This window comes from Physeter macrocephalus, chromosome 4, assembly GCF_002837175.3.
Source record: "Physeter macrocephalus isolate SW-GA chromosome 4, ASM283717v5, whole genome shotgun sequence".
Classification (NCBI taxonomy): domain Eukaryota; kingdom Metazoa; phylum Chordata; class Mammalia; order Artiodactyla; family Physeteridae; genus Physeter; species Physeter macrocephalus.
The window spans coordinates 48,817,211-48,835,741 of NC_041217.1; the positions used below are offsets into that span (position 1 = coordinate 48,817,211).

Below are 18,531 nucleotides of genomic sequence, written 5' to 3' on the forward strand. Positions count from 1 at the left end.
ATACAGCTGGCCAAGAAGCACATGAAAAGCTGCTCAACATCACTAATTATTAGAGAAATGCAAATGAAAACTATAATGAGGTATCACCTCACACCAGTTAGAATGGGCATCATCAAAATATCTACAAACAGCAAATGCTGGAAGGGGTGTAGAGAAAAGGGAACCCTCTTGCACTGTTGGTGGGAATGTAAATTGATACAGCTACTATGGAGAACAGTATAGAGGTTCCTTAAAAAACTACAAATAGAATTAGCATATGACCCAGCAATCCCACTACTGGGCATATATCCAGAGAAAAGCCTAATTCAAAAAGACACATGCACCCCAATGTTCATTGCAGCACTATTTACAATAGCCAGGTCATGGAAGCAACCTAAGTGTCCATCAACAGATGAATAGATAAAGAAGATGTGGCACATATATACAATGGAATATTACTCAGCCATAAAAAGAAATGAAACTGAGTTATTTGTAGTGAGGTGGATGGACCTGAATCTGTCATACAGAGTGAAGTAAGTCAGAAGGAGAAAAACAAATACCGTATGCTAACACATATATATGGAATCTAAGAAAAAAATATGTCTTGAAAAGCCTAGGGGTAGGACGGGAGTAAAGATGCAGACCTACTAGAGCATGGCCTTGAGGATATGGGGAGGGGGAAGGGTAAGCTGTGACAAAGTGAGAGAGTGGCATGGACATATATACACTACCAAACGTAGGGTAGATAGCTAGTGGGAAGCAGCCACATGGCACAGGGAGATCAGCTAGGTGGTTTGTGACCACCTAGAGGGGTGGGATAGAGAGGGTGGGAGGGAGGGAGACGCAAGAGGGAAGAGATATGGGAACATATGTATATGTATAACTGATTCACTTTGTTGTAAAGCAGAAACTAACACATCATTGTAAAGCAATTATACTCCAATAAAGATGTTTAAAAAAAAAGATGTGGTACATACATACAATGGAATGTTACTCAGCCTTAAAAAGGAACGATGTTGGGTCATTTGTAGAGACGTGGATGGATCTAGAGACTGTTATACAGAGTGAAGTAAGTCAGAGAAAAACAAATATTGTGTATTAATGCATATATGTGGAAGCTAGAAAAGTCATACGGATGAACCGGTTTGCAGGGCAGAAGTAGAGACACAGATGTAGAGAACAAACGTATGGACACCAAGAGGGGAAAGTGGCAGGGTGTTGGTGGTGGTGTGATGAATTGGGAGATTGGGATTGACATATGCACACTAACATGTATAAAATGGATTACTAATAAGAAACTGCTGTATAAAAAAATAAAATTCAGAAATTCAAAAAATACATATAGCCGCTGTTTTCAGACATTGGACAATAGGCAGCCAAAGGCAATGATGGTCACCATTCTCCCTGAAGAAAAAGAAGGCTCAGAAGAAGCATCATACAAGGCAAAAAGGTTTAAAAAAAAAAAAGAAAAAATTTTCTCTCGTTACCGAACCTGAAAGATATACAATTTTTAGACTAATTCAGTGTAAACAAGTAAATGTGAGCTAGTAAACTAAATTAGGACAATCAGAATGGACAGAATCGTTTTTCTAAAATTGTCTTTTCTAAAACTGATTTTCTTTGGCTGTATACTAAGATTTGTAAACTCCAGCTTAGTTCATTTGAAGTTACTTGAAATATTATACTAACTTTTAAAAAGCAGGTCCATATCTTTAAAAGAATTATTTATGTAAGAAACAGTCAGTGGTGGTGTAAAAGCAAATGATTCTTAAGAATCACACATTTAGAATCAAAGTAAATACTATTCTCCCTTATATTCTGAGTCAGAGATAAAATGCCCTCAACTTTAAGAGTGATACTGTGAATAAAACCGTTCATCATATTTTAAGTTTCAACAGTGGGAAATGAAGAGTCTACATTGAAACTTTGAGAATATAATTGTGAGTGAAGTTTAGGCCCAAATAAGAAGTTTGATATGTTTTATTTATTCTCTTCTTAGACATGATAGAGGCAAAGTATATGGTAATAGAAACCATTTCTTTCTTTTTCCTGGATATGGCCTTTATAAATTTCCACAGATAAGATTGTAGGTCATTCCCTGCTAAAATGTCAAAAATAGCTCTTCTTTTCTCTATGCCTTAGGCCTTCATTATTTCAGGTAATAGGAGTTTTGGGGGAACTATTACAAAAATAGTTATGTTCATTTATGTTCATCTGTTTGTTCAAAGATCCAGACTACTTTTTTTTTTTTTTTTCCAAATTTACCTCCATTCTTTCCTAAGGCAGGTAGAGGATACATTTTTACCTTTCTTACTAGGGGGGAGTTATTTAACCTCTTGGTGCTACTCTTTTAATTATTTAAGTAGAGATCATTTCCATCCTGAAAGGGGTGGATGACTTAGATTACTGTTCTTAAAGTTTTATATTACAGAGAACTTTTAGAAGACTTATTAGCTTTACTGATGCTATTATTTGATATTCCCTTATTTTTTAGAATTTTACCTTTCTTAATTCCACCATTTGGTTTCTCAGTGTGCAAGCAGTAACAGTAGTTATGGTCATGAGGAAATGAAGAAAGAGTATGAGAATTTTCAGTCCTTATGAAGACATTAGAATTTTGCTCTTCAAATTCTCAGTAGCACAGAGAAAGCTTCCCTTAGTATCATTCCCTTGACCCCAGTCTTAGGAGTTGGATTACTAAGGCAAAGCAGAAACCATGTACATTTAAGCCCGTATCTATTCCAGTTTTGCTGGATCAATTGATATGCCCATAGTAATCATCTGGAGAGATAAATTATTCCTCATCTGAGAAAAGGGGATAATAATAATGGCTTCCTCATAATGTCACATATGTAAATTCCTTAGCCTTGCACATACTAAGAATTTAATGCTAGTCATTATTATTGAAATTTGTTTAAAATGTCTGTATTGGAGCCGTAAGAATTAGAGACTATGATTAATTGTTACCAAATTGGTTGCCTGGACCCGCACCAGGGTCCTATCCTAGGCCGAGGGGTCTCAGCCAGAGAGGTTCTTTTTCCACTCAGATTCACACAGCCAATAATGAAACTGGCCAAAGAATGGAGGAGTGTGGGAATTTAGTTCGCAAATCAACTTCTCAACCTGATTTGGGCTGAGACACCATATATATAGAAGGGTCCAGGTAAAAGGGAAAGAATTGAGTAAAGAGAAGGAGTATTCATAAGATGTCTGAGAACGAGGCTGTGGTTTGGACCCAGAACTGAGGCAACACCTCTTTTCAGTCCTTGTATGGAATTTTCGAGTTGTCACGGCAATTGTCAACTGTCATGGTGCTCATGGTTGTGTCATTTAGCATGCTAATGTATTACAGTGAACGTACAGTGAGGCTCAAGGTCCACTGGAGATCAGGTTTTCTGCCATCTTGGGCCTAGTTGGCTCTAACCAGTTCTTGTTTTTCTGTTTGCAGCTTCCTCCTTTTGTAATTGAGCATGAAACTCAGATAAGGGCTGTTAGTTTCCATTTGAGGGAGGGGAGGAGGTATGATTCCCGGGCAACTGACATATTTTGCTAAACTATTTAAGATGTTACAAATACTATTCTTAATTCTGATAGAGGTTACTAATAAAATCTCATTGTGAAAAGTCTTTGCCCCTCTACCCCCAAAGTAAGATGACTTGGTCTTTTAGAATTACCGAAATAGAAAAAAAAAAAAGCAACTTAGAGCCATCCCATTACTCTACAGTGATAACCAATGCATAAATTGTAAAAATAGTTAATGGAATTAGAGATCTTTTGTACCATACATAGTTCTTATTCCACATGTACAAACAGAAAAAAAAGTTATGCCAGAAAAAGTATTTTTTAGGATTTCAAAAACTAATCTCACTTGTGGAATAAAATATGCCATTTTATGTATCAGTTACTATCTATACACTAAAAATGTGTATAGGTAGTATATCATTATCTCAAAGTGCTTACTTTTAAAATTGGAGAAAATTTGGTTGATTTTACTACTTTTATCTAACAAAACCTTCTTTTAAGAGAATTTTGGAGTGAAATCTTTCAAGTTAACTTTTATTTCCATTTACCTGATTGACAATTGGGCAGGAATGGGACTTGTGAACCAGTTTCTGATGTAAAAGAGTCTTATTTGTGTGGGTGTTTTGTTTTCTGAGCTCCCTAAGCAGGTACACAACTGGATGTGATTTGTACATACTTCATGTAAGTTAATTTGCATACTCACCTTTTCCTGATCTTTCAGTTTTCTTTTTAAAGAAAAGATTCCTGAAAAAGGGTTGGTAATAACTTTAGCCTTTGTGCATACATTATTTCTACATTTCTTCTGTTTTCCTCTGATGATTACACACTCCTACCTTCATCAACTAAAAACGTTATTCAATCGGAAGGTAGTTATGGCACTATTAAGTTTCATCTCTTTTTTGGTTTACTAGATACCTGTGGAGGGAGGACAGGAGCAGCAGACAGATTCCACCAAAGGGCGATGCCTGAGGAGAACTGTCAGTGTCCCTTCCGAGGGTCAGTTTCCTGAGTACCCACCAGAGGGCGCCGCTAAACTGGGTAAGCTAATGTAAAAGGAAAGAAATTCCTAGTTTTTATCCGGTAATTTATGGACTTGTTATTGAGTGTTACAATAAAACAAAACATCCTTCATTTACTGTTAAGTAAGTACTTTAAAATATAGTATGTTAACCAAGAATTAGATATCATTAGAAAGTTTTATTCTTTATAACCAAGTGGCAGCAAAGTTATTTTACAGAGAGAAAATTTATCTGAGCGCTAGTTGGTTGCTGTAAACTCCTAGGCAAGCCGGATGATGTGTTGTTTCTGATTTTACTGCTTGGCTTTAAATTTTGAAAGAACATTAGGTGATCTTATTGAGGCACTGAGATTCACTGGGGAGCTAGTTTTGGTTGGAAACTTAGTATTGAATGGTTTGTGCCCTGTTCACACAGCTCCTGGTGTTGTCTTGTATAATGTAATGTCAGATTAGGCTAGTTTAGCTGAGCTAATTTTATATGGTCCATGTAAATTATATTCAGGACTGTGGTTGGAGTGGGTGACAGAAGGGAGACATCAAAAAACACCACTTGAGTTGTTATATACTAAAGGAATTAATGTCAGTATCAAAGTTGGTGTTTCCCTGTTTCCTACCAAATGATTCTGTTTGGTGTTTTGCATGCTTACCAATGGATATTTAAATAATTAGACCAGTCAGATAATTTTAAGTGAACATAATTAAGATTAAGTAAAATAATGAAAGAATCTGAAAAGTAGGAGTTGCTTTGGTGTTTTGCATTGTGGTATTATTCTTTGTTTAGTGAACCTAGACATTTAGTCATAGACATTTAGTAGGTAAATAAAACAGAATCATTTATTGTCTCTAGGTTTGTTAGTATGGATAATTTTGTGATTTTGTTGTATTTTTGAAAATCAGAGTTTTGGTTTTTTTGTTTGTTTTTGCGTTTTCCTTCATTTCCTTTCATTTTCTAAATGGAGCTCAGATTCTTAGTCAGAATTTGAATCCTGTAGTTCTCTTTTTATCCTGTGACATTTATTGCTTTTCTAGACATTAGCCAGGTTAGCAAACACTTTTCTCCAAGGAGTCATACTTGGAAAAATCAAATTTTCCTCTCATCCATTGTACTTCTTTAGCATGTGTTGAAACCAGTTTAGGTGTGGGCTTAAATTATATTGCAAACCTTCCTGGATGTAACCATTTTATAACCTGTTTGTGTTTCATATACAAGTTCTATGTGAATTGGACTAGCTCAGAGTCACCTTCTTTCAACTCCTTTGCTGTCATTATTTGTAATGTTATGTTGATGACTCTCTTTGCCACTTCTCTAGGGTTCTTTGACTATTCACACTTTGATCCACAAAAGTCAGCTGATTTTTGAGGAAGTGTAATTGTAGTCTGAATAATTATTATGATTTTATAGGAGAGGAATACGTAGTAAATGGTTAAATGTCTCCAACATTCCAGGTACAGGTCCGAAAGACAAACTAAGATGAGGTGGCCAAGATGTGTAGTCCGGAGCCAATCCTCCACCTTCTGTCCTCGACAACAAGTCTGGCAGCCATCTTGACTCATGGCAGCCCATGATCATTTTTGGAGTGGATGTCCTAAATTAGCATTACGAGCTATGGCCCATAAATATTAGAGAGAAAAAGACCACTTTTAGAGCCATTCTTCCTTACATGCCAATCTAATGTTGAATTAGATAATTATTCTGTTGTTCTATTTTTATTTCTCAGTGATTTGTCTTGAGGCAAAATTTCCTGCTATCAGCTATTTAATTGAGCAATTGCTATATATGTAACATTTTATGCCAGTCTCTAAGAATGAAAAGAGATAGAGATAAGATTTCTGCCTTTAGAAAATTCTTACTTAGTTAGGAAGATAGATTATTGATGCCTATTCACAGTATATGCTATTATTGTTGTATATTGTGTGGCTTTTATTGATTTCTATTTTTTAAAAACATTCATTTATGTGGCAAATAATTATTGCGTGTCAACTATGTGCCAAATGCTGTTTTGGGAACTTGAGATATAGCAGTGAAAAAAAAATAGACAAAAACCTCTCCCTTAGTGGAGCTTACATTCTCTTGAGTAGTGACAGACAATAAGCAAGAGTAATAAGTAAAATATATACTGTGCTAGAAGCTGATAAGTACAGAGAAGAAAATAAAGTAGGGATCAGGGATAGGAAGTGTCAGGGAAGTATAATTTTAGCTAAGGTGACCAAGGAATGCCCCACTGTTGAGTGACATGTGACTAAAAATTTGATAAAAGTGTGGGTATAATGCATGTGTATACCTGTGAGTGAGGGGTTTCACTCGGGAACAGCCAGTATAAAGTAGGAATATGCTAAGAGTGTTCCAGGAACAGCATAGAGGCCAATGAGACTGGAATGGAATGAACGAGGAGAGTAGTTGGAGATGACATCATAGAGCTCTTTGGCAAGCAGATCATAAAGGTTTTGTAGGTCATCGTAGGAGCTTTGGCTTTTACTCTGGGAGGTGGGGAGCCACTGACCTCTATACTGAGACTAGGGAAGCAAGAATGGGAGTTTAGAAACTAATTAGGGTGCTATTGCAATAATCTAGACAAGACATGGAAGAACTTGGGCCATAATGGTGGTAGTGGAAGGGCTGAGAAGTGACCAGATTATATTTGAAGGTGGAGCCAAGAAGCCAGTTCGCTGGTTGGATTGGATGTGGGAAGTGAGAAACAGAAGAGTGAAGAATTTTGGCTAGAGCAACCAGAAGAATGAAGTTATTTTTTAAAATAAGGAAGACTGGGAGAAGCAAGTTGGAAAGTGGGACTGACCAGGAGCTCAGTTTGGACATCTTAAGTTTGAGGATCTTATTAGATACACAGATAGAAATAAGTGAGTCTGGAAATTAAGGGAGAAGGACAGACTGGAGATACAGATTCACGCTTTTAGCAAATAGATGGTGTTTGAAGCCATGAGATTGAGTGAGATCATCAAGGGAAGTGTATTTAGGTAGAAGAGAAAAGCTCAAGACTAAGTCCTGGAACATTTAGAGATTAGGAAGATGAGGAAGCATTAGTAAAGGATGGGCCAGAGAAAGAGAATGAAAATATAGAATTTTGTTTCCAAATAAGTAAGTCAAGTGTGTGGGGAAGCCCTTCTGTTTTTGCAGGGTTCTTTCCCTTTGCAAGCTCTGCATTCTCTTTGTTCCTCACCAGTAGAGGAACCCCAAGGAGGGACATATCAGTTTTTGCAGATGTAAAACCATGGCATACATTTTGATTTCAGGTGTGAGGCAGTCAGCTATGGAGAAATGCCCACTCATGAAAAACATGCACCTTTTATTCTACCTTAGAGAATTCATAAAAGAAAAGAGCCCTGTGAATATAAAGGATCTGTGAAGAACTTTTGTTAGTGGCTGCCAATTTACCGTCCTTCAGAGATTTCAAACTGGTGAAAAAACATGAATGTAAAAAGGATGGGAAGGCCTCTATTTCTTCCTCACACATTGTTCAACATGAGCAAATTCATAGTGATGGGAAACCTAATAAATGTCAAGAACTTAGAAGAAAAAAGTGTGTGTGAAGAGGCAGAGTGGGGAGTGGTTAAGCCCAGAATGTACTTCTCACTCGCTAGTTCTCAGTCTCTTGAATTCAGCAGCTTACAGATTACCCAAAATACAAAAAATTTATATTTACCCTGGCATTTGACACAGATTTTGATACAGCAAATTCTTTTCCATTGAAAATGAGATGTTTTCTTAAGGCATATCAACATCTGGCCTGAAGCACCCATTTCCAAATTTAGAAAACCTAGAAAAAACTATTTTCCCCTGGTAACACTTTCCAGATTTTAATTTATTCATAAAAAAAGATTTTTCAAATTGAAACCATGCAAAAGCATGATTTACTGAATTTTCAAAAGGAAATTACTTCTTCAGATGGTAGGGTCTTTGCATACAAACAATACAGGGAGGTACATAAATTGACCACATGAACTAGAACGAGTAAATATTCATTTTCAATGTAAATATAACCTACATGAATTCAACTTTTTTTTAAAAGCCACTGGACACCTTTCAAGAACACTGTTAAATAGAGGAAAAGTGAAAGCTGAACAGTGGACAACATTTTTGTGATGCATACATTTATAGAAGAAAATGTGTCTCTACTACTGCATGTGGTCTGCTGCCTGGCTGGGGAATAGCCCAAAGGTGTATTGAGAACCTTGTCCAGTCTGGTTGTTGTGTTTCTTTGACATTCCAGTAAAGTTAATGCTTTGATGCCCAAATGGGCAAAGCAAAGTCAGAGCCTGAAGTGAGCAAGAACCTTGTTTGCAGGTGATGTCAGAAACGTGATCATAAAGCTGGTTTAATTAGAAAGTGCAAACACTCATAAGTGCATGCTTTCTCAATTCTCGAAAACAACGTTCAAATTGAACTGACACATTCAAAACCAAACACATAGTAATTTAAGGCTGTAGAGATCTCCATGCCTCTATTTTATTACATTGAGATAAAATCTTTTTTTTTTTTTTTTTTTTTTGCGATACGCGGGCCTCTCACTGTTGTGGCCTCTCCTGTTGCGGAGCACAGGCTCTGGACGCGCAGGCTCAGCGACCATGGCTCACGGGCCCAGCTGCTCCGCGGCATGCGGGATCCTCCCGGACCGGGGCACGAACTCGTGTCCCCTTCATCGGCAGGCGGACTCTCAACCACTGCGCCACCAGGGAAGCCCGAGATAAAATCTTAAAAGTACCCCATGATCTTACTTACAAAATCCCTGGATTTAAAAAAAACTGTGCCTATGATATCACATTTGTTTCATTATCATGGAGTCCTCAAAACCCAGAAATATCTGGTAAATGTACTTAAAATTATAATTTCACATAGTATGCCTTTGATACATGTTAGCAAGCATAGGAAAAAAATATTAGAAGTCTTTTAGAGTCAAAGGTAGCTGTGCGAAATTTTCATGTTTATGTAAATGAAGAAGTCAAACAGAAAATCTAAAATAACACCACCAAAAAAAAGGGAAACTAAACTGGAAAAACTTTGAGGAAAAACCAATCTTGCACCTATGTTTTCCTAAGTTTATTGACCCAAGTGATGAAAATTTGAGGAAATTTTTTTCAAAAGGAATATTAAAAAGCAGCATATACTAAGACATTTATAAAATTATTAAAAAGGATAACTCATTTAATCAAAATTATTAGAGGATATCGATTATTCAAATCTTAGCTTTAACCCTGACCGCCTCTGTTAAATTAGGCTGAGGTCTAACTTTATGTGTAAACTAATGACTCTTTTTATTCCCAAGACATTCACGATTAGGAGTATTGAAGTATTTTCAAGATGCTAGAATCTTCTATAAAAATACAGGGTGGTAATGATAATATTGAAAGAAAGGGAAATGAGAGTAATGAAGATTTAATATTACAAGAAACATATCCTTCCATTTTTCAAATAATAGAATTTTATTTTTCACATTAATTTTTTTTTTAATTTTTATTTTGTATTGGAACATGTTTGATTAATAATGTGTTAGTTTCAGGTGTACAGCAAAGTGATTCAGTTATACATATACATGTATCTATTCTTTTTCAAATTCTTTTCCCATTTAGGTTATTGCAGAATATTGAGCCACATTCCCTGTGCTATCCAGTAGGTCCATGTTGGTTATCTATTTTAAATATAGCAGTGTGTACATGTCAATCCCAAACTCCCAATCTATCCCCACCACCCACCCTTCCCCACTGGTAACCATAAGTTCGTCCTGTAAGTCTGTGAGTCTGTTTCTGTTTTGTAAATACGTTCATTAAATAATAGAATTTTAAATGGTGATAAATAATGACTGTGTATAGTAGCACTCAATATTTAAATTGACTGTTACATTTATATATATCAAAGTATATGTGATTATATATCCTTCGCTGTGTAAAAAGCTTTTTAGTTTGATGTAGTTCCATTTCTTTATTTTTGTTTTTGTTTCCTTCGCCTAAAGAGACAGATCCAACAACTACTGCTAAGAACAATGTTAAAAAGCATACTGCCTATGTTTTCTTCTAGGAGTTTCATGGTCTTAGGTCTTACATGTAGGTCTTTAATCCATTTTGAGTTTATTTTTGTATATGGTGTGAGAAAGTAGTCCAGTTTGAATCTTTTGCATGTGGCTGTTCAGTTTTCCCAACACCATTTATTGAAGAGGCTATCTTTTCCCTATTATATATTTTTGCCTCCTCTGTCATTGATTAAGTGACCATATAAGCATGGGTTTATTTCTCTTACATTGATCTATGTGTCTTTTTTTGTGCCAGTCCTATACTGTCTTGATTGCTGTAGCTTATAGTATAGTTTGAAATCAGGGAACATGATACCTCCAGCTTTGTTCTTCTTTCTCAATATTGTTTTGGCTATTTGAGGTCTTTTTTGTTTTCATACAAATTTTCGGATGTTTCGTTCTATTTCTGTGAAAAATGTCATTGGTATTTTGATAGGGATTGCATTGAATCTGTAGATTGTTTTGGATAATGTGGTCATTTTAAAAATATTAATTCTTCCCATCTGTGAGCACAGTATATCTTTTCATTTGTCCATGTTGTCTTTAATTTCTTTCAGCATTATCTTGTAGTTTTCTGACAAGTCTTTTAATCCTTAGTTAGATTAATTCCTAGGTATTTTATTCTTTTTGATACAATTGTAGATGAGATTGTTTTCTTAATGTCTCTTTCTGATAGTTTGTTATTAATGCATAGAAATGCATCAGATTTCTTATGTTAATTTTGTAGTCTGCAACTTTACCAATTTCATTTATTAGTTCTAATAGTTTTTTTTGGTGGCATCTTTAGGATTTTCTATATATAGTATCATGCCATCTACAAGCAGTGACTGTTTTACTTCTTCCTTTCCAATTTGGATTCCTTTCATTTCTTTTTTTCTTGCCTGCTGTGTCTGGGACTTCAAGTACTGTGTTGAATAAAAGTGGACAGAGTGGACATCCTTGTCTTGTTCCTGATCTTAGAGGAAATGCTTTCAGCTTTTCACTGTCTCATATGATATTGGCTCTGGGTTTGTCATATATGGCCTTTATTATGTTGAGGTATGTTCCCTTTATACCCACTATGTTGAGAGTTTCTATCATAAATGGATGTTGAATTTTGTTGGAGCTTTTTCCTGCGTCTGTTGAGATGATTGTATACTTTTTATTTTGAGTTTGTTAATGTGGTGTATCACATTGATTGACATGCAGGTATTGAACTATCCTTGCTTCTCTGGGATAAATCCCACTTCATCATGGCATATAGTCCTTTTATTGTATTGTTGAATTTGGTTTGCTAATATTTGCTGAGGATTTTTGCATGTTATGTTCATCAGTGATATTGTCCTGTAATTTTATTTTATTTTTTTTTTAGTCCTGTCTCTCTGATTTTGTTATCAGGGCAATGGTGGCCTTGTAGGATGTGTTCAGAAGCATTCCTTTCTCTTCAATTTTTGGGAATAGTTTAAGAAAGGTGTTAACTCTAAATGTTTGGTAGAATTCACTTGTGAAACCCTCTGGCCCTGGACATTTGTTTGTTGGTAGTTTTTAAAAAATTACGGATTCAGTTTCCTTCCTGGTAATCAGTATGTTCATATTTTCTGCTTCTTCCTGATTCAGTCTTGGGAGATTGTACATTTCTAGGAATTTGTTCATTTCTTCTAGGTTGTCCATTTCATTGGCATATAATTATTCATAGTGATCTCATGGTCTTTTGTATTTCTGTGTGGTCAATCATAACTTCTTTCATTGCTGATTTCATCTGTTTGGTACCTCTCTTTTTATTCGTATTCTTTATGAGTCTGACTAAAGGTTTATCAATTTTTGTTTATCTTTTCCAAGAACCTTCTCTTAGTTTCATTGATCTTTTCTTTCTTTTTTTTTAGTCTCCTTGCATTTCTATTCTGATCTTTATGATTTCTTTCTTTCTCCAGTCTTTGGGTTTTTCTTGTTCTTTCTTTTTTCCTAGTTGTTTTAAGTGTAAGGCTAGATTATTTATTTGAGATTTTTCTTGTTTCTTGAGTTAGGCTTGTATCACTGTAAACTTGCCTCTTAGAACTGCTTCTGCTGCATCCCGTAGATTTTGGATATTGTGTTTTCATTTTCATTTGTTTCCAGGTATTTTTTGACTCTGATTTCTTCAGTGATCCATTGATTGTTTAGTAACATATTGCTTAGCCTCCATATGTTTGTGTTTTTTGCAGTTTTTTTTCTTGTGGTTGATTTCTGGTCTCATACTGTTGTGTTTGGAAAACATGCTTGATATGATTTCAGTCTTCTTAAATATAAAATATCTTAAATATATTTGTTTGTGGCCTAGGATGTGATCTATGTCAGAGAATGTTTCATGTGCACTTGAAAGGAGTGTGTATTCTGCTGCTTTTGGATGGACTATTCTATGTATATATCTATTACATTCAAATAGTTAATGTGTTATTTAAGGCCAGTGTTTCCTTATTGATTATCTGTCTGGATGATTTATCCACTGAGGTAAGTGGGGTATTAAAGTCTCCTACTATGATTGTCTTACTGTCATTTTTCCCTTTAATGTTTGCTAATATTTGCTTTATGTATTTAGGTGCTCCTGTGTTGGATGCATATGTATTTACAAGTGTTACGTCTTCTTGTTGGATTGATCCCTTTATCTTTATGTGATGTCTTCTTTGTCTCTTGTTACAGTCTTTGTCTTAAAGTGTATTTTTTTTGATGTAAGTATTGCTACCCTGGCTTTCTTCTTATAGAATTTAGTGTTATGTTTGGATTCCTTTCTCTCGTTTTGGTGTGTATCTATTATATATTTTTGGCTTGTAGTTACCATGAAGTTCATATGTAACAACCTGTCTATATGTGATTATTTTAAGTTGATGGTCTCTCTTTTTTTTATTATTTTTATCTTTTTATTATGAGAATTTTCAAACACAAAGTTGAATAATGCAATACACATCCATGTGCCCATTACAGAACTTCATCAATTGTCATCATTTTGCTAATCTTGCAGAAACAAGTGTTAATTATAATCAGAGATAAAACAGGATTCAAACTTTGTGGAAAAGAGTAAAATATACTTTTTTACCAACAGTCAAATGGTGAAGGTGGGCAAAATCATCTCATGGTGCAACATGGTAAAGTAAATAGAGGGTTAAGGTCCTTAATAGAAGGATGCGTCTTGCATGAAAGGAGGTGGGAGATATTTTATAGCCCCCTCTTCATGCTGCAGGAAGATTAAGTTGATGATCTCTTAAGTTCAAACACATTTTAACCACCCTACATTTAACACCACCCCCCGACATTTAATGTTTGTGACATCATATTTTACATCTTTTGTTTTGTCTATCCCTTAACTACTTATTGTAGATATAGATGATTTTACTACTTTTGTCTTGTAACCTTCCTACCAACTTTGTAAGTGGTTGATTTACTACCTTTACTGTATGTTTGCCTTTACAAATGAGATTTTTCCTTTTGTAATTTTCGTATTTCTAATTGTCATCTTTTCTTTTCCCCTTAGTAAAGTCTTTGAAACATTTTTTGTAAGACCAGTTTAATGATGATGAACTCTTTTGGTTTTTGCTTTTTTGTAAAACTCTTTATCTCTCCTTTAAATCTGAATGATAACCTTGCCAAATAGAGGATTCTTAGTTGTAGGGGTTTTTTTCCATCACTGTGACTATATCATGCCACTCCCTTCTGGCCTGCAAATTTCTTGCTGAAAAGTCAGCTAACAGTCTAATGCAGGGGTCCCCAATCCCCAGGCCACGGACCGATACCGGTCCTGGCCTGTTAGGAACCAGGCTGCACAGCAGGAGGTGAGTGGCAGGCGAGCAAGCGAAGCTTCATCTGCCACTCCGCATGGCTCCCCATCGCTCACATTACCGCCTGAACCATCCCCCGCATCGCTCACATTACCACCTGAACTACCACCCCCCACATCCATGCAAAAATTGTCTTCCACAAAACCAGTCCCTAGTGCCAAAAAGTTTGGGGACCACTGGTCTAATGGTTGTTCCTTTGTACATAACTAGTTGCTTTTCTCTTGCTGCTTTTAAAATTCTCTTGTTACCTTTAATTTTTGCACTTTTAATTATAATGTGTCTTGTTGTAGATCTCTTTGGGTTCATTTTTTTTGGGACTCTCTGTGCTTCCTGGGCTTGGATATTTGTTTCCTTTCCCAGGTTAGGGAAGTTTCCAGATATTATTTCTTCAAATAAGTTCTCTGTCCCCCTCTCTCTTTCTTCTCCTTTTGGTACCCCTATAATGTGAATGTTAGTATGCTTGATGTTGTCTCAGAGGTATCTTAAAAACTATCCTTATTTTTTTAAATTCTTTTTTGTTCAGCTTGGGTGATTTCCACTACTCTGTCATTCAGTTCACTGAGCTGTTCCTCTGTATCATCTAATCTACTTTTGATTCCTTCTAGTATATTTTTTATTTCAGTTATTGTAGTCTTCAGCTCTGTTTGGTTCTTCTTTGTATCTTCGAACTCTTTGTTAAACACTTCACTGTGTTCATCCATTCTTCTCCCAAGTTCATTGAGCATGTTTATGATCATTACCTTGAACTCTTTATTGGGTAGATCGCTTATGTCTTCTTTGCTTAGTTTTTCTTCTGGGATTTTTGTCTTGTTCCTTTGTTTGGAACGTCTTCTATCTCCTTGTTTTGCCTAATTCTCTTTCTCTGTATTAGGTAGGTCAGTTACATTTCCCAATTTTGGGTAAGTGGCCTTATGTAGGAGACATCCTATGAGGCCCCAGTGGGACACTCCCCTCTGGTCACCAGAGCTATGTACTCTAGGGGTGTCCCCTGTGTGGGTTCCATGGGCCCTTCTGTTGTGTTGGAGCTGACTACAATGGGTGGGCTGATAGGCAGGGCTGGCCCTTAGCCCAGAAGGCTGCCAGGCCCTGCCTCATTCAGTGGCTCCCAGCCTGTTGGTCCTAAAGCCATTTTTTAAATTTCACTCTTATGAGCTAGATTTAGATTAACAACTAAATCATTTCTTAAATGAGGAAATCGGTTCTAAGTCAAGGTATCAGACCACAGTCTCTTCTAAGTTATAAGTGGATGTTTAGATTCCTGATTTGCTCTTTTATCTTCCTCCCCACCCTCATCATGGAATAGTACAGATTAGTTCAGTTTTGTGAAAGGTGATTCCAAGGCAGTGCTGCCCATCTGGTTGTGCAAATTATGTGTTGCCCAGCAACTAGAGGTACATGTCATCTAATTCTCATTGTTGATTTGTCCTTATTTTTTTAAATATCCAGCAGATGGCAGTAAGGTGTCTTAAATAAAAAATTCCTTTCTGATTCAGTTAAGTCATTTGTATAGGCTACTGTCAGGGTTGCTGTAAATCCAGAAGACCTGGGGAAGGAGAAATCATGAAGGAAGTCAGTGTTTAACTGTGGACCAGCTACTTGCTAAGTTTAGAAACTGTAGCATATCTTAATATTTAAGTTAGTCTAACAAACTTTTTTTTTAACTTAAATAATATACATTCTATTCTTCAACTTTGACTGTATACTTTTATAACAATCTGGAAGGTCAGGCTAGAATTTTCAAATTTGGTCCCATGTCATGAGAAACCCTACAAACAGGCATGTGGACATCCTGGCTGATACATTCAAGCTCTGTTGGGGTTGGTGCCCCAAAACACAAACCAAGTAGAGCCCTCTAAAATGTGATGCCCAGGTGAGGGGCCTCTCTCGACCAGTCATAAGGCAATATTAACCTTAGTAAACCACTATGGTAGTTGGAGAATTGGGTGGGAATAGTAATGAGTGGCATCAGGAATGGTTTTTGATTCAGCCTGGACTTCTGAAGAAAAAAATGGTGGATCAAACATAAGCATATAATTTGTATTCCTCACAGAAACCCCACTACAACTATAGTAAAGGGATATTCTTTTAAAGACATTATCCTTCAAGGATAAGGAGAATGGCAAAGAAGAAAACAACCACAAAAAACAATAATACATAATAATAAATTGAAAGCTGGAAAGCAAATGGAGTGTGGTAAATGACCTAGCTGACCTGAGAAAGCCAAATCTTAATCTAGCAACGAAGAAAGCCAAGATCCAACCAGATTTTTACCGCAGAATCTTCAAATAGCTCAGGAATCGATGGCAGCAGGAACACATAGTAGTAGATCCCTCAGTCTTCTCCTCTCCCCCAGACCACTGAATCATTGCTCTTCCTGCCCCCACCTCTACCCTAATGGAAGGCTGTAGGTTAATTCTCTGGGGGAGAAAACTCAAGGGTCTCTAGACTGGGTTATACCAGGCAAAGTTGAGAGCACAGGGTACTTTACCAAATACAAGGGAATAAAATGAACACCTGCATACTGAATGATGAGACCCCTCCACCTGTCTCCCTCACTTGCCTTTTACCCTCCAGGCAGGAGATCAGTGCCATGGGGACATTTAACCAGCCCAAGAGGAAAGACCTAAGGACACTGACATTCCCAAAGCTAGTAGTCATCAGAGGGAAAGCCTCTAGCTTGAAAGAAAAAATCCAAAACAAATAAAAAACAAAAGGAAAAAGAAACTTGGAAGAACAGAGGTATGCAGGGAATAGAAAACTTAAAAAAAATATTTTTATCTTCAGAGAGAGAAAATATTACATATGTGAGACAAGAACTGAATGTTACACAAAGCCAAAATGCTGCTGTGTATTTAAAAAAAATTGTAACAGAAATAAAACTCAATAGAAGTGTTGGAAGATGACAATAAGGAAATATCCCAGAAAGTAGAGGGAAAAAAAGATAAAATAATTAGAGTGTCAGTTTAGGAAGTCAAAACAATGAGTTCCAGAAAAAGAAAAACAAGGGGAGGAAATCACTAGCAAAATAACTTAAGAAAATTCCCACAACTGAAGGATATGAGGTTCCAGATTGAAAGGAATTACTAAGAGCCTATGACAAGGCACATTTTCGGGAAATTTCAATTTGTCTCTGATGACAAAGAGGCCGTTTTACAAACTGCCAAAGAAAGGAAAAACAGATTACAAACTAAGGATCAGAAATCAGAATGGCTTCAGACTTCTGTCAGCAGTTTCAGAAGCTAGGAAACAATGAGGAATGCCCTCAGTCTTCTGAAGGAAGATTATTTCAATATAGAATTCTGTATTTAGCTGTAAGTCATGAATTGCACGTGAGGATAAAATAAAGACATTTTCAGACATACAAGGTTAAAAAAATTACCTCCTACACGTCACTTCTCCTGAGGCTAATGGGATACATTGTTAACCACGAACGAGCAGGATGTGGGACATAGGATAGGAGATCCAGTTCAGGGGAGAGATGGAGGGTGCAGAGGGAACCCGGTTACATAGCTCGGTAGCAGCCGCAGAGTGATGACAGCCAGTTCAGACTGGAGCAGTCAGAAGGCTGCCGTGAAGACTTCTCCAAGAAGACCAAATTGATATAACTGAATTAATTGAAACAACAGGAAACGAATTTGGGGTCAAATTGAGAATAAGGACATAGAAATCTAAGCAAATAAATGATGACAATAACTAAAGCAAGTTTCCATGCTTGTTCAATACTAGTTGTAATGTCCTCTTAGACTTGAGGTGACAAGCAACATAGATAAATGCGTTTATGACTAAAGCCAGCTTCCTCCCACTTTATTATAAGTATGTAATTCATAAAATTTACTCTATTTTAGAAGCTAGATAAGTTAAAATCAAAATAGCACACTTGAGTCATTCCTAGTTCTGCTCTCTCACCAATTCACTTAACATCCTTCTCCAGTAACTGTCACATTCTAATATTTAGTATATTATCTGGTTCTAGAACTGACTAGAAGTTAGGACACTTTAGGACTAGCTCAATTCTTCATCAGGCTTTTCTAAAAAGCAGTTTATTTGTGCTCACTACCTAATCATATTTTTCTGTGCCTTGAAATCTGATTTCATCTGCTACTGAAATTTCTAGCAGTCTCAGAAATGTGATAAGTTCCATAACTGCTGTCCTCTTCACCTTCTAACTCTCTTCAGAGTTTGTAATGGTTGACTTCCCTCCCCT

The 18,531-nt window shown here is 36.3% G+C and overlaps 1 protein-coding gene across 4 annotated transcripts in view; it reads left to right on the top strand.

Annotated features, from left to right (window-relative positions):
- The window catches only part of RASAL2 (RAS protein activator like 2), a 382,125-nt gene that overhangs the window by 200,638 nt on the left and 162,956 nt on the right, over positions 1 to 18,531 (top strand). For all 4 annotated transcript variants that reach the window (XM_028488596.2, XM_007105300.4, XM_007105301.4 and 1 more), the window contains exon 3: positions 4,413 to 4,539. In XM_028488596.2, the coding sequence (XP_028344397.1) occupies positions 4,413 to 4,539 (127 nt within the window). The remainder of the gene's footprint in view (positions 1 to 4,412; positions 4,540 to 18,531) is intronic.